The sequence below is a fragment of the Coturnix japonica genome, chromosome 4, assembly GCF_054131305.1.
Source record: "Coturnix japonica strain WE chromosome 4, WE-NBRP24, whole genome shotgun sequence".
Lineage (NCBI taxonomy): Eukaryota > Metazoa > Chordata > Aves > Galliformes > Phasianidae > Coturnix > Coturnix japonica.
Window position 1 is genome coordinate 13487235 of NC_140666.1, and position 18938 is coordinate 13506172.

General features: G+C 48.4%; 1 protein-coding gene across 5 annotated transcripts in view; it reads left to right on the forward strand.

Moving 5' to 3' along the window:
• PCDH19 (protocadherin 19) overlaps positions 1 to 18938 on the forward strand; it is a 52774-nt gene that overhangs the window by 6692 nt on the left and 27144 nt on the right. For 4 of the 5 annotated variants that reach the window (XM_015860396.3, XM_015860397.3, XM_015860398.3 and 1 more), the window contains exon 3: positions 16635 to 16693. In XM_015860396.3, coding sequence (XP_015715882.1) covers positions 16635 to 16693 — 59 coding nt within the window. Of the gene's footprint in view, positions 1 to 7482; positions 14619 to 16634; positions 16694 to 18938 lie in introns of those variants that run through there. The other variant, XM_085544577.1, reaches the window with a different exon arrangement.

The window sequence follows — 18938 nt, forward strand, 5'->3', positions numbered from 1 at the left end:
AGCGTAGAACCAGTGCTTGTGGATGCAAATCATAGAGTCTTGTTCTTACTTCTCCCCAGACCTTGTGTCTGGGCCAGTGCAATCCAAGCCAGGGCCCAAAGCCGTGCCCCCCCAGAACAACATTGCTAAGTACCGGTGCATGGCCTGCAAAAATGAATTTGTCTCTGGTGAGAAGCACTATGGTTTGCTGCCCTGGAGTGTCAGCAGCCCTCTGAGCAGGAAGTGGGAGGCTCCTGTCCCTACTCAGAGCCCAGCTTCCTCCAGCTGGGTGCCCTCATGAGGCTCTGTTGTGCTCCAGAGGGGTACCCCGGCCATGGATGAGTGTTCCTCCCATTGGGCCGTGGGTTCTCTCACTGGGGATGCTGCAGTACAGAAGGGCCAGGGTCAGAGACATCCCAACTGGAGGCTGCTTGGATGTTTGTTTTGTGGTGGGATTGTTTCTTATTTCTTTTTTTTTTTTTTTTTTTGAAGAGTGCCCCCCACAGTACATTTCCAGCTATTAAAAGGGCAGTTATCCTGCTGGTGTTGCTGGGTGCAGCCCACTCCTACAAACCCAGGTGCCCCCCAAGAGTGAGGTGGCTGCCTGGTGCTGGAGCAGCATCAGGAGTCAGCAGTGACCACAGCCACCTCCTGTCTGCCCCACATGGTGTCTGCAGAACACGGTACCAAAGTGAGGTGTGGCCATTGTGTTACCACCTCCATGCCAGATTGTTGTGCATCACACTGTGCATCTTCCTTATCTCAGCTTATGCATCATCCCTGTGTCAGACATTGCCCTCGTCATGCTGTTCATCTTCAGCATTTCAAGTTGTTGTGCATCACCCCCTTGTCATGTTGTACATCACCTCATGCCAGGTGCTGCCTGTGGAGGTTCCCAAGCTTCTCCACACTCTGCTCAGGTGCACCCAAATCATATGCCCTCCTTCAGCCCCTTCCTGTGATCCCACTGCCCAAATCCTGCTCCTTGCACAGAGTGCTGCTGTCTGTAGCCACCGCAGTCTGTCATTTTGCCAGTGGTTGCTACGGGCTGTAATTATACCCCTGCGCAGATTGCTGTCAATGCACCTCCAGGTGAGGCTGATGGAGCAATAACAAACCCAGCCCAAGTGCGGTGTTCCTGGAGTGATGAGCTCTCCCCTCAGCACACTGGGAGCACGTGGCAGAGCCGCCTGGTGGTGCCTGCAGTGACGAGGCTGCTGCCGCATCCCCCGGGAGCCTTTAATAGGTGTCAGTGGCACGGAGATAGCGCTGGCGCTCCACCTCAGAGTCACTTCTCCTCCCGCGCTGATGGAAGGCAACGCACTGCTTGATGAGAGATAAAGCACGGAGGTAAACATGTCGCTGCAGTGTCACTTAGCATATGATGCTCGTGGTGGTTGCCTCTGAGTGGGAGTACTGTGTGGTGCCGTGCTGCTGGGCTGCAGAGCAAGGATCATTGGCTCCAACAGCCTCGGGACTGGGATGCGTGGGGCCACGGTTGTGTCGGTGCTGATGGGATTCCTTCCCTGGGTTGTGCGTGGTGTGGTGGTAGCACCAAGTGTTCCCATCTGCCCTGGGCACAGTTTGTAGCAGGGAGTGGGGAAGGCATTACCAGTCAGTGCTGGAACCCAGGGCTTTGTTGCTTGCTGAGCATGGGGGCATCAGATGTGAGTCCAGCTGGTGCATGGTTGGATGGTGTGTGTAAGCTTTGGACTTTGTAGCATGAGATGAGGAACCTAAAGTAGCTGGAACCATTAGGCAGCTTCCTTGATAAAAATGCGTGTTGCATTGGGGCAGTGTGGAAACCAGTCTGAATGCAGAGTGTTTTAGGATCACTGGGACACAATTTGCATGCAGATCAGCCACCTTTGGGTAACACTTGCATGCCTGAATTTTGGCTTGAAAAGAATGCTGTGTGTGTGCAATGGCTCTGCCTGTGTTTCTGCAGCCATTGGGCACCCCATGTTGTTCTGGGGGGGGCACGGCTTTGGGAAATGCCCCCACATGGGTGGGACATCTCCCCTGGCTTGGATCGCGCTGGCCCAATGCCACCCCAATGGAGCAGGTCGCCACAGAGCAGTCATTGACCCCTTAAAGTCTATGGCCAGTGGCACTGGACATGGGCACCCCAGTACCAGAGATCGGATAGGAGACAGCTGCATTAGCGGTCATCCTGCCATAGTCGCTGCCACACTCTGGCATAATCCTCACTCACACTGATTTCACTTGAGCTCCTCATAGTAGTGGGGATTATTGGAGCGAGCAACAGTTGTGGGATAAGGCCCTGGTGGTTTCAGATAGGCTTTTTACTACCTGGAAAGCGCTCTGCTCACCATAGGAAATGGTTTTCTAAGCACAATGGAGCAATTTTCGTTTCAGGCAGTGCAGGCACTTTCTGCTCTGGCTATCTCGCGGTGTTAACGAAAGCACATTTCTACAACACACAAAGGTTTTTGTTTTGTAAGGAAGGAAATGAGCGTGGCTGTTCCTCTTTCTCTGTCATTTCTCTACTTGTCAATTCTTTCTTCCCCTCCAGCTTATCCTCCTCTTCTCCGCTAGCCTTAAAAAGCCCCAAATGTGTCTGTTATAATCACATTTTGTGTGTTACAACCAGAATGAATGTACTCACTTTAATATGCTCGGTTTGAGGAAATCAGTTTCTGTCTGGTATAACAGACAATTTGTTATAAACCGTGCCATTTAGGAGTGAAGGGCCTTGCTTTACTGTAACACTGGGGAAACGTCATGATACATAATTGGAAGGGATTTGGCTTGCTTCTCAGTAATACCGTGTATAGAGCAGGAAAAAAAAAGGAGATAATTTCCAATCCGGAGAAAGTTTGCAGCACTAAGACATGCCAGACTGTTGAAATAAGGCTTATTTTAAGCAGAGATAATAATTAAAGCATTATCAGCAATGATGTTCAACTAGTCGGAAGAGTGCCTTTGCAGAAAGCGTTGCCAGTCTTGTTTTCTCCTTGGGAGGTCACTGTAACTCAGCACTTTTTTCTCTCCGCGCTGCACCGAGATGTGCAGGCACGGGTCACGTCTCTAATTAGCACCGCCGCCTTCTCACGCGTGAGCATCTCTGTCTGGCAGCTAATGGCAGCCTGGCTGCTCTGTGGGCTGCTGACTCTGCTGCCCCTCTCTGCTGCTGGAGGTGGCCAGGAGCTGCATGGGTTCCACTGAGAAGCTGCAGAATGGCTCTGCAGAGCCTTGTGGGTGCTGGGTGGCTGGTGGCACTTGAGCTTTGTGCCTTTGGGCGCTTGGAGGTTGGTGGTGGCAATGGGGAGGTGTCGGGGTGGGGGAGGTTGTGGGACTGCGAGCACAGTGCATGCCTTGGTGGGGTTGTTCCTGTGCGGCATTGTGTCATCGGATGTTCCCCTGGCACTGAGAGACAACATTATAGACATGAGCAATGGCCTGCTCCGTTCTGAGGTCTGTTCTATTCTGAGGTCTGTTCTGCTCTGAGGTCAGCTGAACCCAATTGTACATCTTGTAATGTGATTGCTTCGAGCTGTCTGATTTGAAAAGTTCATTTGAATGCCTTGCGACGGAGATAAGTGCTCCAGCTCTCATTGATGGTGTGCAGTGGCTCTCGCCCATTACTCCTGCTCTTTGCCGGCGTTGGGTTCAGTGGGTGTTGGGTTCAGCACCGGACAGCTCCTGTGCTGGTTCCATGGGGTTTGCTGCTGGGATCCGCGGGGAAAGGTGGGTCAGAGCGTGATGTGATGCTGGAGCTGTGTGGGGAACACATCCTCCTCTTCTCTGATGCCTGTAGAATGCTGGGAATGGGAATGATTGTATTGTTAAATGCAGCATCTTATAGACTATACATGATATGTAATACATAGTGCACCATATGCTTGCTATAGACTGTCAGAGGATGGCTTGAGTTGGAAAGGACCGTAAAGATTGTCTTGGTCCAATGTATTTGTAGAAGTACGTGAATTTATGTGTATTTATAGAGGTACATGAAGTGTATAGGGGTCATATATTGTATGTAGTTATATAAATAATTATATGCACAGTCATACAGTCTGATTTTTAGTTGGTCCTGAGTGGAGGCGCAGGTTGGACTCAGTGATCCTTATGGGTCTCTTCCAACTTGGGATATTGTGTGATTCTATATAATGAGATGTATATAACATATTTTCATACTCTTTGTTGTGGCTTTATGGTTCGCTTTTACCAAAAGTATAGCAGCCCATCTTGTTTTGCTGTTAGGAATTTTGGATTTGATGCATAATTCTTACTTGTCAAGTCTACACGCAAAAAACCTCCCATGAGTGTATTTACACACGGTAGATAAGGCTTTTCCCTTAAATTAGGAAAGACTTACTGTAAGCTTTTTAAAAATTACATCCATAGGATGGTCTTGCACACTATTTATAGCCTTTTGTGTAGTAATTTCCAAATTAGCTCTTGTTGTATTGAACAACATGAACCTCATGGCTTCCTTCTGTAATTTGTTTTGCATAAAGCACCTGCATGCAAAGGAATATTTAGGGCCAAGCGCACATCTCCTTTGGGTAACCTTACACCGAGCTTTTTGAAGGGCTGTGTTTTTCTCCTAGAGCCCTCCCAGGTGTTTGGGGTCAGAAGCCCTCAGCCAGGTGCCCTTCTGGCCCCTTTCTCTGTTTTCAGCTGGGAGTCTGATGAGCTGATTATGGAGAGGAGATGGGCTTTGTCTCCAGAGAGTCACCCTGCAGAGCTGTCATCCCTTTCTGCCCTAGTGTTGTGGGGTTGTTATCCTTCTGGTTTGTCCTGTGTCCAACCAATGTGCTGCAGCTGAAGGGCAGAAAGTTGCTGAGAGCTCCCCTGCTTCACTGCAGGGCAGGTGATGCTTCTCTGAACTGTTGTAGGTTTTATGATTCCTTTTGCCCTTTATTGTGACACAAAAAATTGCACTACCTGTCCTGGTCCCTGGCCTATCATGTTGTCAGCATCACTTTGGGTTGGAGTGTTTTGAATACAATGGAGCATCCCAGCTGCAAAAGTGCTTTTCCATCCTCTGACCCTTCCTTTCTTCCTGCCTGCTTTTTCCTGGAGATACTGCTGTTGCCCTCTGAGTTTTATACACAGGTACATATGTAAATATAAATACATAATAGTGCCAGCAGCTGTGCCCGCTCCTGCTGCCCAGCCAGGTTGTATATGGGGCTGTGCACAGCCTCACTTAAATAAATGATCAGATATTGTTCCCAGCAGAGGCGATAGTTGAGTTCCAATCATTTTCTGTTAATTAAAATACAGGATGGTCTTATTTGTAGCATAAATAGTTGTAATCTGTGTACCTATAAGAGTAATTATAATTTAAATTAGAGTGTGCTTGGCATAGGCAGTGAGCGGTTGTGAGGCACAGAGCACAGACCCCATCCTGGGGTCCTTCTCACTATCTCCAGAAGCATCCCCAGCACTCAGCAAGGTGACACTGAGTCCCTTGGTAGCCGCAGATGTGCTGCCTGCCCAGGGAGCTGGAGGAGTCATTGTGCCTGGCAGTGTTCAAGAGGCATCTGGGTGAGGAGCTATGAGATATGGTTTAGTGGCTTGTGGTAGCAATGGTAATGGGAGGATGGTTGGACCAGATGATCTTGTAGGTTCATTCCAACCTTGTGATTCTATGATACTATGTGTTTTGGGATGTTTCTGTTCAGGCAATGTGCACTGTACTGGTGGGAGGTTTGATGGAGAAAAGGCTGTGCGATCATCGCTGTGGTGTCCCAGTGTGGCTTCCTGACCAGTTCTGGAGTGAAGCAACAGCTGTGCCAGCTGCAGCAGTGGTCAGTGTGCCAGTGGTGATGCTGGGCACACCAGGGTGACCCCAGCAGTGCTATGTGGATGAGCTCTTTGTCTCCGCATCCCGTTGGAGACTTGGAGGTGAATGCCGCGCCGCCCTCACGGGGACGTGAGCTTGTCGGATTACACCATCTTTTGTAACGGCAGGTGTATGCCACAGGGCAGGTTTTAAAATTCCTGTGTTGGTGGATTGCATTAACCCATACTAAGTCAGGTATGTAAAATTCCATTAAGCAAAAACCCTCTGGCATTTTCTCACCAACGCAAAAGATCTGCAGGCTGTGCTAATGCAGTGCGCGCGCTCATCTATTAGTAGGATGATGGTTTTAAAATAATAACATTTATCTTTGGCGGCGGACCTACAATAGTGCACGCAGAGTACAATTTTGTGAAAGGCTCTGCAGATGTTGCCTCATTCAATCTGGGTCAAAAGGAGTGCTTAGAATCATAAAGGTTAGAAAGAGATCAAATAATTCTGTGTTTTTATTGCTGAATAATGCACTTGGAAAATATCATTCACCATTATTAGACTAAGTGAGTACAGAAAACACGGGACTCAATAGTCATTTCTCACTATTGGCTGATTTTACTGTTTTTATAATGTAGCTAAATTCCCTGCTATTGATTGCGGCATCGATTATCGATCTGCCAATCTGAACGTAGCACTGGTGTGGGCACGTGGGAGTGTAACGACTGCAGAATTCTCTGCCTCTTCCTGCGGCGCTCCGTCTACGCAGACAGATGTATTTTGGGAGCTGTCTGTGCACTGCAGTGATGTATAGGGCCCGGGGGCCCCGTGCCTGGATGATGTAGGAGCTGTGCATGCACTCAGGTGCGCTGGGCGGTCTGCTGGAAAATCACCAGGCTGGTGCCGCAGCACGGACATTGCTCTTCCAAAAGAACACGAATGAAGGAGACAAAACTGGATAAGCACCTGGAATGTGTGTTGTTTTCCATCCATTGAAGTTGTATGAACCCCATCGTGCAAACTCAGCATGCCGGCTTCCTGTCCAGCTTCCAGGGTCAGATTCACAGCTGGGTGCTTTGCTGTGGACCCACTGTTGGTGGCATTTGATGATCAAATCCACATGGCTGCTGGCACAGACAGAGCCCAGACCTGCATACCCTGGGAGAGACTCTTCCTACAGTCTGCATGCAGTTTTCCAGTCCTGTCCCTTGCTTGCTGTGCAGGTGTCCCAGGTTTGGGGAGAAATAGGGCATTTTGGCTCCCTTAGGGTGAAGCTCTGTGTTTGAAACGGGAAGAGTTTTGGAATCTGTTATAGAATCACAGAATCATGAAGGTCAGGAAAGACTTCTGAGATCATCTTATCCAGCCATCTACTCACCTGCACCTCAGTCCCTCAGTGCCACATCCCCACGGTTCTGGAACACCTCCAGGGATGGTGACCCCAGCAGTCCCTGAGCAGCCTGTGCCAGAGTCTGACCACTCTTTTGGAGGAATTTTTCCTAATTTCCAACCTGTTCATCTCTTGTTCTCCTCACTTGGTTGTTGTCAGCATTAATATGCCATTAGCACATGCTCATTAGGAGGAGAATGATGATACCCTGCAGAACATGGGGGAAGCCTTCATTAGGCACTAACATATTGAACCAAGCTGCAGCCTCCGCTTGGGGAAGCTGCTGCTTGGCGTCAAGTTGCTGCACCTTCTCCACGATGCTCTGACAAAGCCCCTTTTTTCCCAGCCCTTGTATTGCTGTGAGTGATGAGTGTGGCCGGCCCGGATCCAAACCCCTCAGGGACCTGACATGCATCCTCCCCCAAAGGCAGATGGGAGACCATGGCTTCCTGTGTGCCGACTCTGGGGTTAACGCGACGAAACCCACGCTGAATTTGGAGCTGCTGGGGGAACAGCTTTGCTGTGAACTGAGATGTCACTTCTACTGCTTTGCTTTTCACACCACGGCAATGTCGGAAGCGCCTGCCTGGCCTCGCTGCCTGCAGCCACGACCCGCTGCGTGGGGCAGGGTGATGTGATGCTCGTCCTGGGGTGACAGCGTCGCTCCATCAGTAGGAGCAGTGCAGAGTTCAGGTGGGAGGAGCGTGTTGGAGCAGCATATATTTAAAGATTAAGACCCCATTGACGTGCGATAGGTAGCAATGAGTGGACAATGAGGACCATATGTGGCTTTTAATCAGAATATATTCTAAATGGGGTGATTTCGTAGATTTCCGCCGTGCCGACAGCTGTCCTCTGCGTCAGCTCTCTGTGATGGTGGTGGCTTTGCCCCCCGGTGCTGCCCACGCCACGCGAACCCGCGGCCACGCTTCTGGGTGCTGGGTGAGCCGTGTAAGCCCCGTGCGAAATGCATCATTCATAAACTGTTTAGTGCGACCTTTTGTACGGTAGCACTAATTATTATTATCACAGAAGCCCAGTAAACTAGACTAGTAATTATCAGGGATTTATTTGAATGGACAGCTAAGCTATTCTTGGCAAGTTAGTCAAAGCAGTTGTCATGACAGCTACACAAATGTGTCTTATGAATTGGGTTAATTAGGGTAATTAATAACTGTTGTTTTGCCCTTTTTAACAAGGTATTGCCTAGACACTATCAAAAAATAGCAATTGTACCTAGCAGATGTATTCTTCTTCCAGCAGCAGCCTTCAAATCGCGAGACCAAAGCTGTAAACATCTGGCACTTTGGAAGGGAAAGTGCCAAAACCAGGAGGTTCGAGGGTTCCTGGTAATCCCTCTGCTGAGCTGCCGGCACGATGGTCAGCCTCGTTACTGCTGCTGCTGCTGTTGTTATTGCTTTAATTCTGTGCAGATGAATGCTTTTGTGGGTGGAGAGGGCAGCGCGGTGTGCTGTGACCCAGCGGCCGTCGGGGCAGGCTCTAAGTGACAGGGCTGAATGCTGGGATTGAAACCATTTGAAATGTCCGTGAGTTATTGCTGTTTCGCTCGTGCCTCATCGGGATGGCTGCCTGATGCCAGATCTCCCGCTCCTCTCCCAGGCACAGCATCTGTTTCTTTCAAAACAAGTGTTTGCTGAATAAATGATTTTGGGTTTGCCATTGCTGTGATCAGAGTGGCCAATGCTGTTAATAACAGAATAGGACTGAAGAGCCTCAAAAAGTGTGTGTTGGGGGGGAAAAGTCATTCCCATCCCAGGAGCATCCCCTGCATGGCACATTCGGGGATGATCCTGTGACTGTGACATCCTGCAGTGTGGGAGGGAGCTGCCAGGAGGGAAAGCAGCGCTCTGTATTCCTGTTGTTTCTCAGGCTGTGGTTATAATTAGCAGTGCTACCAGCTGCAAATACAGGTGCTGGGAGACAGCAGCCACAGGTAGCTGAGGGTCACTGGCCACCCTTGGAGCTTGCTGTTGCCATGCCAGCAGTCCCCATCCCACGCCAGCAGTTCCCATCTTGTCCCAGTGGAAGTCCTCAGTCCTATATCAGCAGTTCCCATCTCATGCCAACAGTGCCCATCCCATCCCACCATTCCTCATCCCAGGCTGGTGGCAATCTCCATCCCATGCCAGCAGTGCCTGTCCCATGCCAGTGAATGTCTCCATCCCACACTCACTCCTTCCCTAGAGGATTTGATGCTAGTTATTAAAAATGGCCCAAGCTGACAGATGTGACTCAGGAACATTATGTAAACTTTGTAGGAAAATGACCTGAATCCATGGCTGAAGGCTCTGGCTGGTTCTCCATCTGCAAAGAGCCCTGTCTATTTTTATCACCCCTGGGCTTTCAAAGCCCTCTTTTAACTAAAGCTTATTCGATAACACACATCTTTTAAAAAGAAAAGAGTTAAAAAAAAAAAAAAAAAGGAAGAAGAGGAAGGAAAGGGAAAAAAATCCCTAAGAAAAACACCTCTATGGAGAAGGTATAGTTTTAATGAAGAAATATTTTACACTATTCTTCTACAACCTTAGGGCTAATAGCCTGGAACTGGTACTTTGGCTCCTTAAAAAGCCCAACAAGACAAGCCAATTACGGCCTCTGAAACATTTTTATTTTTAGTTCCTTGTAATAGCAATTCATCCTCGGCTATGGTACATTAACTGGAAGAAGCACGAAGTAGTAAGGTTTTGGCATCTTTGTAATAACGCACGGGCTGTGTTTACCAGCTGGTTCCTAACACGGGGCGGGTTCCTCCGCCGCTGGGACGGATGGGAGATGGGTGACGTGGGCACTGAGTGGCACAGGGACGGTGATGCTGTCACAGGCAGCCCTCGGAGCAGCAGCTTTGCCTCCGTGTCCCCGTGCTGCTGCGCTGTGCTGATGCCTTCCATATTTTTAACTCGTTTAACTAGTGATGTTTTTTGGTTTTCCTTCTGCGGTGACGGATGTGTGATTTCTTCTGTTCCCTGCAGAACGTACCTCTCTGACCTGCCACTCCAGAGGGTGAATGACAAGGAGTTTTGTTCAGCTCCAGAAATGGGAAAGTTTGAAAAAAACAAAAAGGTTCCTCTGTTATATTTGTTTTCATTCCTAATGGAAGGAGGCAGGCAAAGGACAGTTCTGAAAGGTTTTTTAACAAATCTGTAAGTCATGCCCCATTACCCCAGGGCTGCTGATTAGATCCAGATTGTTTCTTGCACTACTTAAAGAGGGGTGCAGCCCTCGCTGGAAGCTGTATCCATAGATCCACGACGCAGCTGTGAGCTGCAGGCACAGGTGATGGGAAAGGCCTGCTGGGAGGTGTATGGGTCACTGGGCCCCTGAAGGGTACCAGCTCACAGCAGAGTACCCGTGGGGGTGTTGACCCCAATCCTTGCTTTTGGGGGTTCTCTTCCCCAAAAGGCATGTTGCAGGCAGGGACTGCACCTCCTCTACAGATATGCCCACTGTAGGGTCAATGCTTTTTGTTGGGTCAATGTTTTTTGTTGGGTTCTGCGGTGCTGGTGCAGGCATGGTGCCCGTGGCAGCTCCCAGCTGTGTGGCGGCTGCTGGAGAGCTTTGTTGCTGGAGGTGCCATGTGAATGGAAGAGGTTTTGTTATTGCCTTCCTGCTCTCCATAACGATGCTGTAGATTTCTGATATGTTGACAAATTCAAACGGGTAATATTATTTGCGGCTTTCAGGAGTGTAATTATGGCTTCATTGTGTGTCGCCGCTCTCAGGATTCAATCTGGGTTTCTAATCCTATACCCTTTTTCAAAATCACATCAGTGCAGCTCTTTTCCTCCTGCCTTCGATCCATTTTCAGACCAAAATGAGAAAGCCTGTACTTATTTGGGGAGGGGACAGGAGTTCAGAGCGGATTAGTGGGTATGGCAGCGCCGTAATGCAATCCGTTTTGATACTTTTGCTCATTTCTGATGAGCGGGGTGATGCTAAAGGCTGAACTCTCCCAGTGATTTTTCTGCAATGCTTTTTATTTTATCAGGAGAAAATGGAGGCTGGACTCAGTTCTTTCAGCATTTAATAATGTCCATCAGAACCAAGTGCCCTTTATTTAAGCTGCAGTAATAATTAGAGGGTTGGTGGTGTTAAGCAGCCATGGAGTCTGGCTCTGAGAAACGTTCATTGTGCCTCATTAAATTTGGAATTAGTACTTAAAAGGTCAGAAATAAATATTCTGTTTATATTTCAGGGATAGTAAATCTAAATAGCTGCTGTGTTTGCACATCCCTGTCTCTGCTTGTTCCTGCTGAACTGAGCAAGGCACCACTCCATTTGGTTTAGGCAGCAATCAGAGTGTCTGCAAAAAAGCCCAACCCAAAAAACCAACCATGGTTTCATTGATCAAGGGCAGGAAAATGATCTGCTGTATTATATCTAATTATAAAACATCAATATCAGATGCTAAATGCACTTACTTTTTCAGAGATGCTGTGTTGCTAGTTTACAGTTTGCAATCTCATGTATTACAGACTTTAAGCAGTAAGCCAGGATATAGGAAAATGGCTTCACAGGGAGGTGCCAGAGGTCAGATCCTTTTCACCTTTATCAGGCTACTCCAGGTGTCTGTGTCTTAAATACCTCTTACTAATAACCAAAAGTGTTCACATTTCTCCCAGCCCTTGTTTGGGGTCAATTGTTCAGGGCTGGTTGTTTGGAGTCAATTAATTGGGGCCAATTGTTTGAGCTGGTTGTTTTGTGGTTTTTTTTGGAGCCAATTATTTGGGAATGGTTGGGGCTGGTGGTTTGGGTTGGTTGTTTGGGGTTGGTTGTTTGGGGCTGGTTGTTTGGGGCTGGTTGTTTGAGGTTGGTTGGTTGGGGTTGGTTGGTTGAGGCTGGTTGGTTGTCTGAGGCTGATTGGTTGTTTGGGGCTAGTTGGTTGAGGCTGGTTGTTTGGGGTTGGTTGGTTGTTTGGGGCTGGTGGTTTGGTGTCAGTTGTTTGTTTAGGGCTGATTGTTTGGGGTTGGTTGTTCAGGGATGGTTACTTGGGGCTGGTTGTATGAGGCTGGTTGGTTTTTTGGGGTGGGTTGGTTACTTGGGGTTGGTTAGTTTATGTTGTTTTTTGGGGGTTGGTTGGTTGGTTGGGTCTGGTTTGTTACTGGTGCTGGCTGTGAGGCTGTGTTTCATACTGTGCCTGTTCCCTGCAGGATGGAGTCCCAGCCCACTTACTTATTTCCCATGGGGTGGTAAGCAGCTTGCTTACTGATAATGACTTCCAGCCATGGCTGAATGGGACTTCATTTGACCCATTCCCTCCTTTAAAATTATCCACGTTTCACAAGTGCAGCTTGAGTGTTCTCATGCAATTTACACATATTCTATATTACCCACAATATATCGTGGGCTGTAAGAATTAAGTGTTGGTGAGATTTCCAAATGGGGAGCAGCAGTTTTATTACATATTGATTGCCTTGCGTGAAGTAGGACTGAGGAGCAAAGGGAGAAGCAGCACCACCTGCCCTGCTTTTCCCATGGGAAGACTGTGTGTGTTTTTGTGAACAATTTGACATTCCTCTGGTCCTGAATGTGCCTGCAGCATGATTGGTCAGCAGACCTGTGTTCCTGGTGGCCACGTGCATCCTGGTGGTGTATTTTGGGAGGATTTGTTCAAACCCCAAACAAGAGATGCACATTGCAGCCTGGGAGAAAGGTCCACTTTGTTTCCTGGTAATAAAGGGTGACATGCAAGCTTTATTAACAAGGCACGTAGGGGAAAAAAAAAAGGCTCAAGGGACAACTCTGAAAAAGTGGTGCTAAATGTGTCATTTTTGTGAAGCCGATTTTGTGAAGGGTTCCTACGCGCTTTGGCAGGAGGTTGCAGCAGGTTGGCAATAATTTGTAGAAAGATGGAAATATTTTCACCCCGAAGTGAGAAGCAGAGATGCAATAGGTCAGGGGTGCGGGGAGACGGGTGCCCCTTCCTGCGGGTCAGGAAGGATTTGGGGCATCCATGCATTCCTATTACCCAGGGAGCGATGTGACAGCCTGGAGCTGCCGGGAGCTGGGTGCTGGGCAGGGCATGCAGCCGCCCCTTTAGAGATGCTCATTTGTATGTTTTCCGCATCGCAGCTAAAACCCAGGAACAACAGGCCCTGAATTATTGAGGTGCGGAGGGACAGCAGCGTAACGCAGCTCTGATTACCCCGTTGTAAAGCTTCTCCTTGCAGTTCCTTTGGGTCCCGATGTCCAGATCTGGAAGAGTTGCATTGAAGCTCTGCATCTTCTTTAACAGAAATGGGAGCCCTCAACAACAGCTGGGGGGAAACAAAAAAAAAGACTTTTAAAATGTCCCTGCTGATTGCTTGATTCCGAGTGTATCTGATGCCGTATTTATATTTGTGTTGCTAAGGCAGCGGTTAGAAGCACTTTCCGAATTAGAACCGGCTGCTCCCCACGGCCCCAAGCACGCCTGCCCACTAAGGGCAAAGCAGTAACATGGTCTGACACCACAGAGCACAGGCTCCATGTAGATGCTGCTCAGTGCCCCCTCATCCCTTAGTATACGGCTTATACACACAGCGTGGGGTCCATCCTGACGAGCGCTGATCATCCTTCATGCTGAGCTGAACGGGAGGTGAGAGCGGGCAGCGCTGGGGGTGGCCCTTGACTCAGGCTGAGGACCCTCCTTCTCCCTTTGATTTTTACTGATCTGATCATTAGGAGAGTGCCAGCTTGTTTGCTTTTGCCAAAATAATGAAAAAAATGTGGGCCAGACTCTTGATGCTGTGAGTGATGAAGAGCATGCTGTTTCATCGGCACTACAAGCCTTACCTTGTCCTTCTTTTTTTGTGCTTTGACTTTGTTCTTGGGGCCTCATTAAGAGAAGGGAGCGTATCCTTTTCCAATTAAAATGTTGACATGTTGTAGACGTTCTCCTTCCCAGTCATTTTGCCTCTGTTTGTAAGTGATTGCACTTTGCAGGATGAACTAGATTTAAATCAAGTCAGCTTCAATTGAATAATGCAAACTATAAAGCAGCCCTCCTCCGTGAAAAATCTCATTCCCATTTTATTCTCCTGGTTTGATCCCATAGCCTGCATGGAGATCACCTTGATAGATAATACTGTATCTACTCAGCTACCTCAGAAGCCATCCAGAGCACACCTGGCTGCAGTCCTTGTTGCCATGTTGCTCCTTGCCCTGCTGGAGATCTGGAAGGCATCTGCATGAGTTGTGCTTCTTTTAGTGATGTGCTTGAGTTAAAGCCTGGGGACAGCTGGAGTTAAAGCTTGGGAACAGCTCTGAGCATGCCGAAAGCCCCCCTAGGAAGTGAAGGGGGAACATGGCATCTCTGTCATTGCATCTTCATGAGGGTGGTGTTGCGGAGCATCCAGAGCATTGGGTGATGTAGAAAATCTTGCATAGGAAAGATCTTTTTTTTAGGCAACCAAATTCATAAGGACCCGTTCATCAGGGTTCAGGGTTTTGTCTTTTTTGTCATTGCCAGAAATCAATGAGGAAGCTTCCAGGGTTGTTGGTCAGATCTGAGGTGAGGGCTGGAGTTGGGTTGGGGCAGAAGCTGGGCTGGCAGGCTGTTAGAACCGAGTGGAGGTGTTTCAGTGGGTTTTGGTGGTGTTTGGGTGATGTTTGGGTGGTGTTTTGGTGGTACCAGATTGAGAATTACCCACAGGTGGCCCTGGGTGCTCCATTGGTGTAGTGCTTGGTGCCACCAGCGCATTAAAGCTCTGCAACATGTGGGCATGCATTTCCCCCTCTGCTTTCCCATGGCTGCCTCCCACCTTCCATCACTGCTGGAGATTCCCAGGTTGGCAGCACTGGGACTGATGGGCAGACACAGGATCAGAAATGTTCTGCAGCGCTTAAATCTTCGCCACTGTGTGTTTTAAAAATACATGTGTATGCTTCCTGCAGAGACACAGAGCGCTTTTACAATCAAAGTCGTGCTGCAGGAACAAGGATGCAAGAACTGCAGGGACCAGTAGTTTGTGCAGTAAATCTCCTGCGTGACTCTACAGCAGTAATTACTATGTGAAAGTAATAACTGAGCTGTGCTGAGTGCTAGGCCAACTCCCCCGGCTCGCAGATCCTTGCATGTTTCTCTCTGGGAGGCTCCTGTTTGGTAAATTAGATATTGTGCTGTATTTCAGAAAAGGTCACACTTAACCAAGGCTGCCTTTGCTTTATTATCTCAGTACAGCAGTATAACCTCAGCCAGGGTACGATTGGATTTCACTTTCGGCTGCGCTGCAGCAACTCCGCTCCCTGCATCCTGCCGTTGTGATTACGTTAGCAGCAGCCTCTGCTTTCCTTTATTTATTGAGACATTAAAGATGCATGCATTTATTTTTACCGTGTTCATAATTGCCATAAAAACAGGCCATAGCATCCCCAGGTGGCTCTTTGGAGGGAAAGCAGCTGCGGGGCTGCCTCAGGCTTCTGCTACCTTCCAGCCATGATCCCACTGTGCCACAGCAGTATCCCAACAAATGGCTCCCACCGTGGCTCCCACCGTGTCCTACTACGTGGCTGTCATCATGTCCCACCACAGCTCCCACCATGTCCCACCATGTGGCTGTCACCATGTCCTACCACATGGATGTCACCACATCCCACCACAGCTCCCACCATGTCCTAGAACGTGGCTGTCACCACGTCCCACCACAGCTCCCACCATGTCCTAGAACGTGGCTGTCACCACGTCCCACCATGTCCTATGCTTGTGGCTCTGTGGTCTCATGGCTGGTAGCACCCTGCTGCTCTAGCTTTTGTTTCAACCCATTGTTTTTTCCATCCCAGCTGTGAAAACTGGGAGCCCAGGTTCTGTAATCTCAGGTTAAAAGACAGCATTTCAGCTGTGGTGTTTGTCAGTGGGCTTTGCCCACAAATGACGAATCCATTGACTTTTCTCCCACTCTTTCACTCCCTTCCAACTTTTAACCATGCCACCCATTGTCTGCCTTTTTATTAATAACAGAGCCAATGTCTCTGTGAGTGAAATGATTTGAAACAAAGAAAAGTGCCTGCATTAAATTCTCTGGCAGGGGATTACCTTGCTGGCATTTACATATCTATGCAATAAATATTTTAACATGTTAATTATACACTAATAAGAAAAATACCTTTTGAACTTTCAGTCAAATTGACACACACAGAACTGAGTCCATCAGGGAATTAAAAGCAATTAGTTTTGTAACGGAGCATAGTCACATTGTTTCTTCTCTGCAAATTGTTCCATGGTCACCAGCCAGCCTGGTTCTTGGTGCAGAACTCAGAGTCGTCATCTGCTGCTGCGTGGGTTGGGATTTGGGTTGCACTGGGGCATCTGTGGTTCTGAGGGTGATGTGCGAGGTGCTGATCCCGCTGAGATGGGTGGAGGTTGTGATGCCAGGTAAAGCCCTGGCCTGCTTCAGAAAGTCACAGAATATCCCCAATTGGAAGGGACCCTAAGGAACATTGAGCCCAACACCAGCTCTGGCAGAAAGCAGCCAGTAACTTCTCCCTTTTCTTTTCTTCCAGACTGAAAATTACTCCTTTGACTCCAACTACGTGAACAGCAGAGCTCATTTAATAAAAAGGTACGTAGGCTGGCTTGAAAGCGCTTTGGTGTGCCCAGCCAAATCCTGATTATTTAATGTTCTTTCTCACTGCGTTATATGCTGCTTGCTTTTTTTAATATGCAAAACGTTTCCAGAGTTATCATTTGATTTTAAAAACAGTATTTACTGCCTGTTAAGTCCCATTGCTCTTGGTTTGCAACAAAGGAAAGTCTTTTTTCTTCTGTTTGGTTCCTACACACTGGGAAGTTACAGCAAGTTAGGTAGAGTGCTGTTACCCTGACAACTTTAAAATTCATAGATTTTATTCTATTTGAATGCACAAGAACAAAATGATAGTTTTGGATGGCGAGTTTTCCTTATAATGTGAGGTGTGGGGGGGAAAATGTCTCGTTTGGGGGCAGGTAATTGGGTTTGTGCATGCTCACTGTTTTAGTGTGAATACCAAGGCAAAGCAGCATTTTGCTAGGATTTTCTTTCCAGGGGTAAAAAGCAAATCATCAGTTCAGTTACAACCTAGCAATTTCCCTTGGGTGAATTTAACCCTTTGCGTAGAACCCTGCCTTGTTGGTATCCTCAGAGAGCCCACTGGTGGCAAAGATGTCACCAATGGACTCACGCCTGTGCTGTCCCAGTTTAACCCCACTGACTTTACCCGGGTTGTATCATCTCCAGGATGGCTCTGAGCAGTAAAAAAATCCAATTATCTTCCTGGCTGAGATCCCATTTGTTTACATCTTAAAAATATAAGGACTATGGGAGCTGCGAGCACTTTGTATGAGCAACTTGGGTTCAGCTAGCAAGGGGCAGGGATATTTGCCTGCATTATGTGTGATGTTTAACGATGCTAATGCAATTGTGAGAGGTGGCTTGCCTGTGCCGTGTTGCTCTTCGCAAGGCAGTCCACAGGCACCCTGAAAAAAAAAGCAAATCTATTAATCTTTCCTCATTCACACCTAACATAAAGGCAAGCAGTGCTCCCGCCTGCCACAGCGGGGTTTGCTCTGGTATTGTTTGGAAAATGCTGCTGCTGCCGCTTCCCCCAGACCTGCACATCCTTTGGAGAAGTGTCAGCCACGGAACCGTGTTGTGTGGCTGCTGCATTATGGTCTGCTTCACTGCAGGGAGATAAATGCGTTGTAACGCAGATTGCTGCACGTTTTGAACAGCAGCGCCGTGTAGGACAGCGTTTCTCCTCGCTTTCTACCTTTGTCTTGTATCTTAAGTACGACGGGTGCCAGGGACGCTGTGCAGACATCTAAGAACAAAAATATTTTCTGTAGCACACTGTGGCATCATTTTCATCCCTAGCCTTTATGAAGATGTTGTAGCTCTTCTATCTCTGGTGAGTGAATCTCCTCCAATCCAGCACTTTAATTAATCTATTTGTACTTTTCCTGTGTTGTCTGCCTGCCTCTCTCAAATAAGGCTCACACAAATGAATTGTAGATATGTAGTGCTTTCTTAACTTAAAATTCTTTGATGTTGCCTGGAATCAAAGTCAGTGGCTTCAACAGGGACATCTTTATTTAAAAGGTGATGTTTGAAGGTTTACCAATTTATATGTATTTCAGAGCTCCCCCCTCGTGTGCTTTGCAAAGCACCAGTTGGTAGGTGGTCTGCTTGGTTTCCGTGGAGACGCAAAAGGGCTTCACTAAGTAATGAAAATCTGCAGCTCCTCGGTGCTTTGAAGCACAGGCCGCTCCTCACGCCGACATTTCAGCCCAGATCTGCCAGTGAGCAAGTTCAGTGCAGCCAGATCCCCCATGGGCACAGGTAGCCCTGGGGAAACAAGCCAGTGGGGCTTTGCTTTGTGCACCAGGCCCTTCTCGGATTCTTTTCTGGCAGCCCTCCTTTGGCAAACACTTTCTTTTTTCCTCCTGGCATCTGCCTTTGCTTTCTGTTGGCTCCAGCCCGTGCCCACACTCCCAGAAAGTCCCATTCCGTTCATTTCAAGATGCTCTTGTCTTGCAGCAGCCTGCTGTGTCAGGGCTTGGGGAGTGGCAGGAGAATCATCCATGTGGCTGTCTGTGGGCCCAGACTGACGGTCTCTTGTCCCTGGAGGCTGCTGGGGGAGAGCTGGGCCCAGGCTGCTGCCAGGATCTGGGTCACTTTGTGCACATGCACTGTGCCCTGTCCATGCCAGGGCTCTCTGCTTGTTGTGCAGCTGCTTCACAAGCCAGTGCCTTTGCTCCTGGATTCTCACAATGCCAAAGACACCTGTGTGCAGACCACCACTGAAAGCTCTATGCTGGTGGGAAGCAGT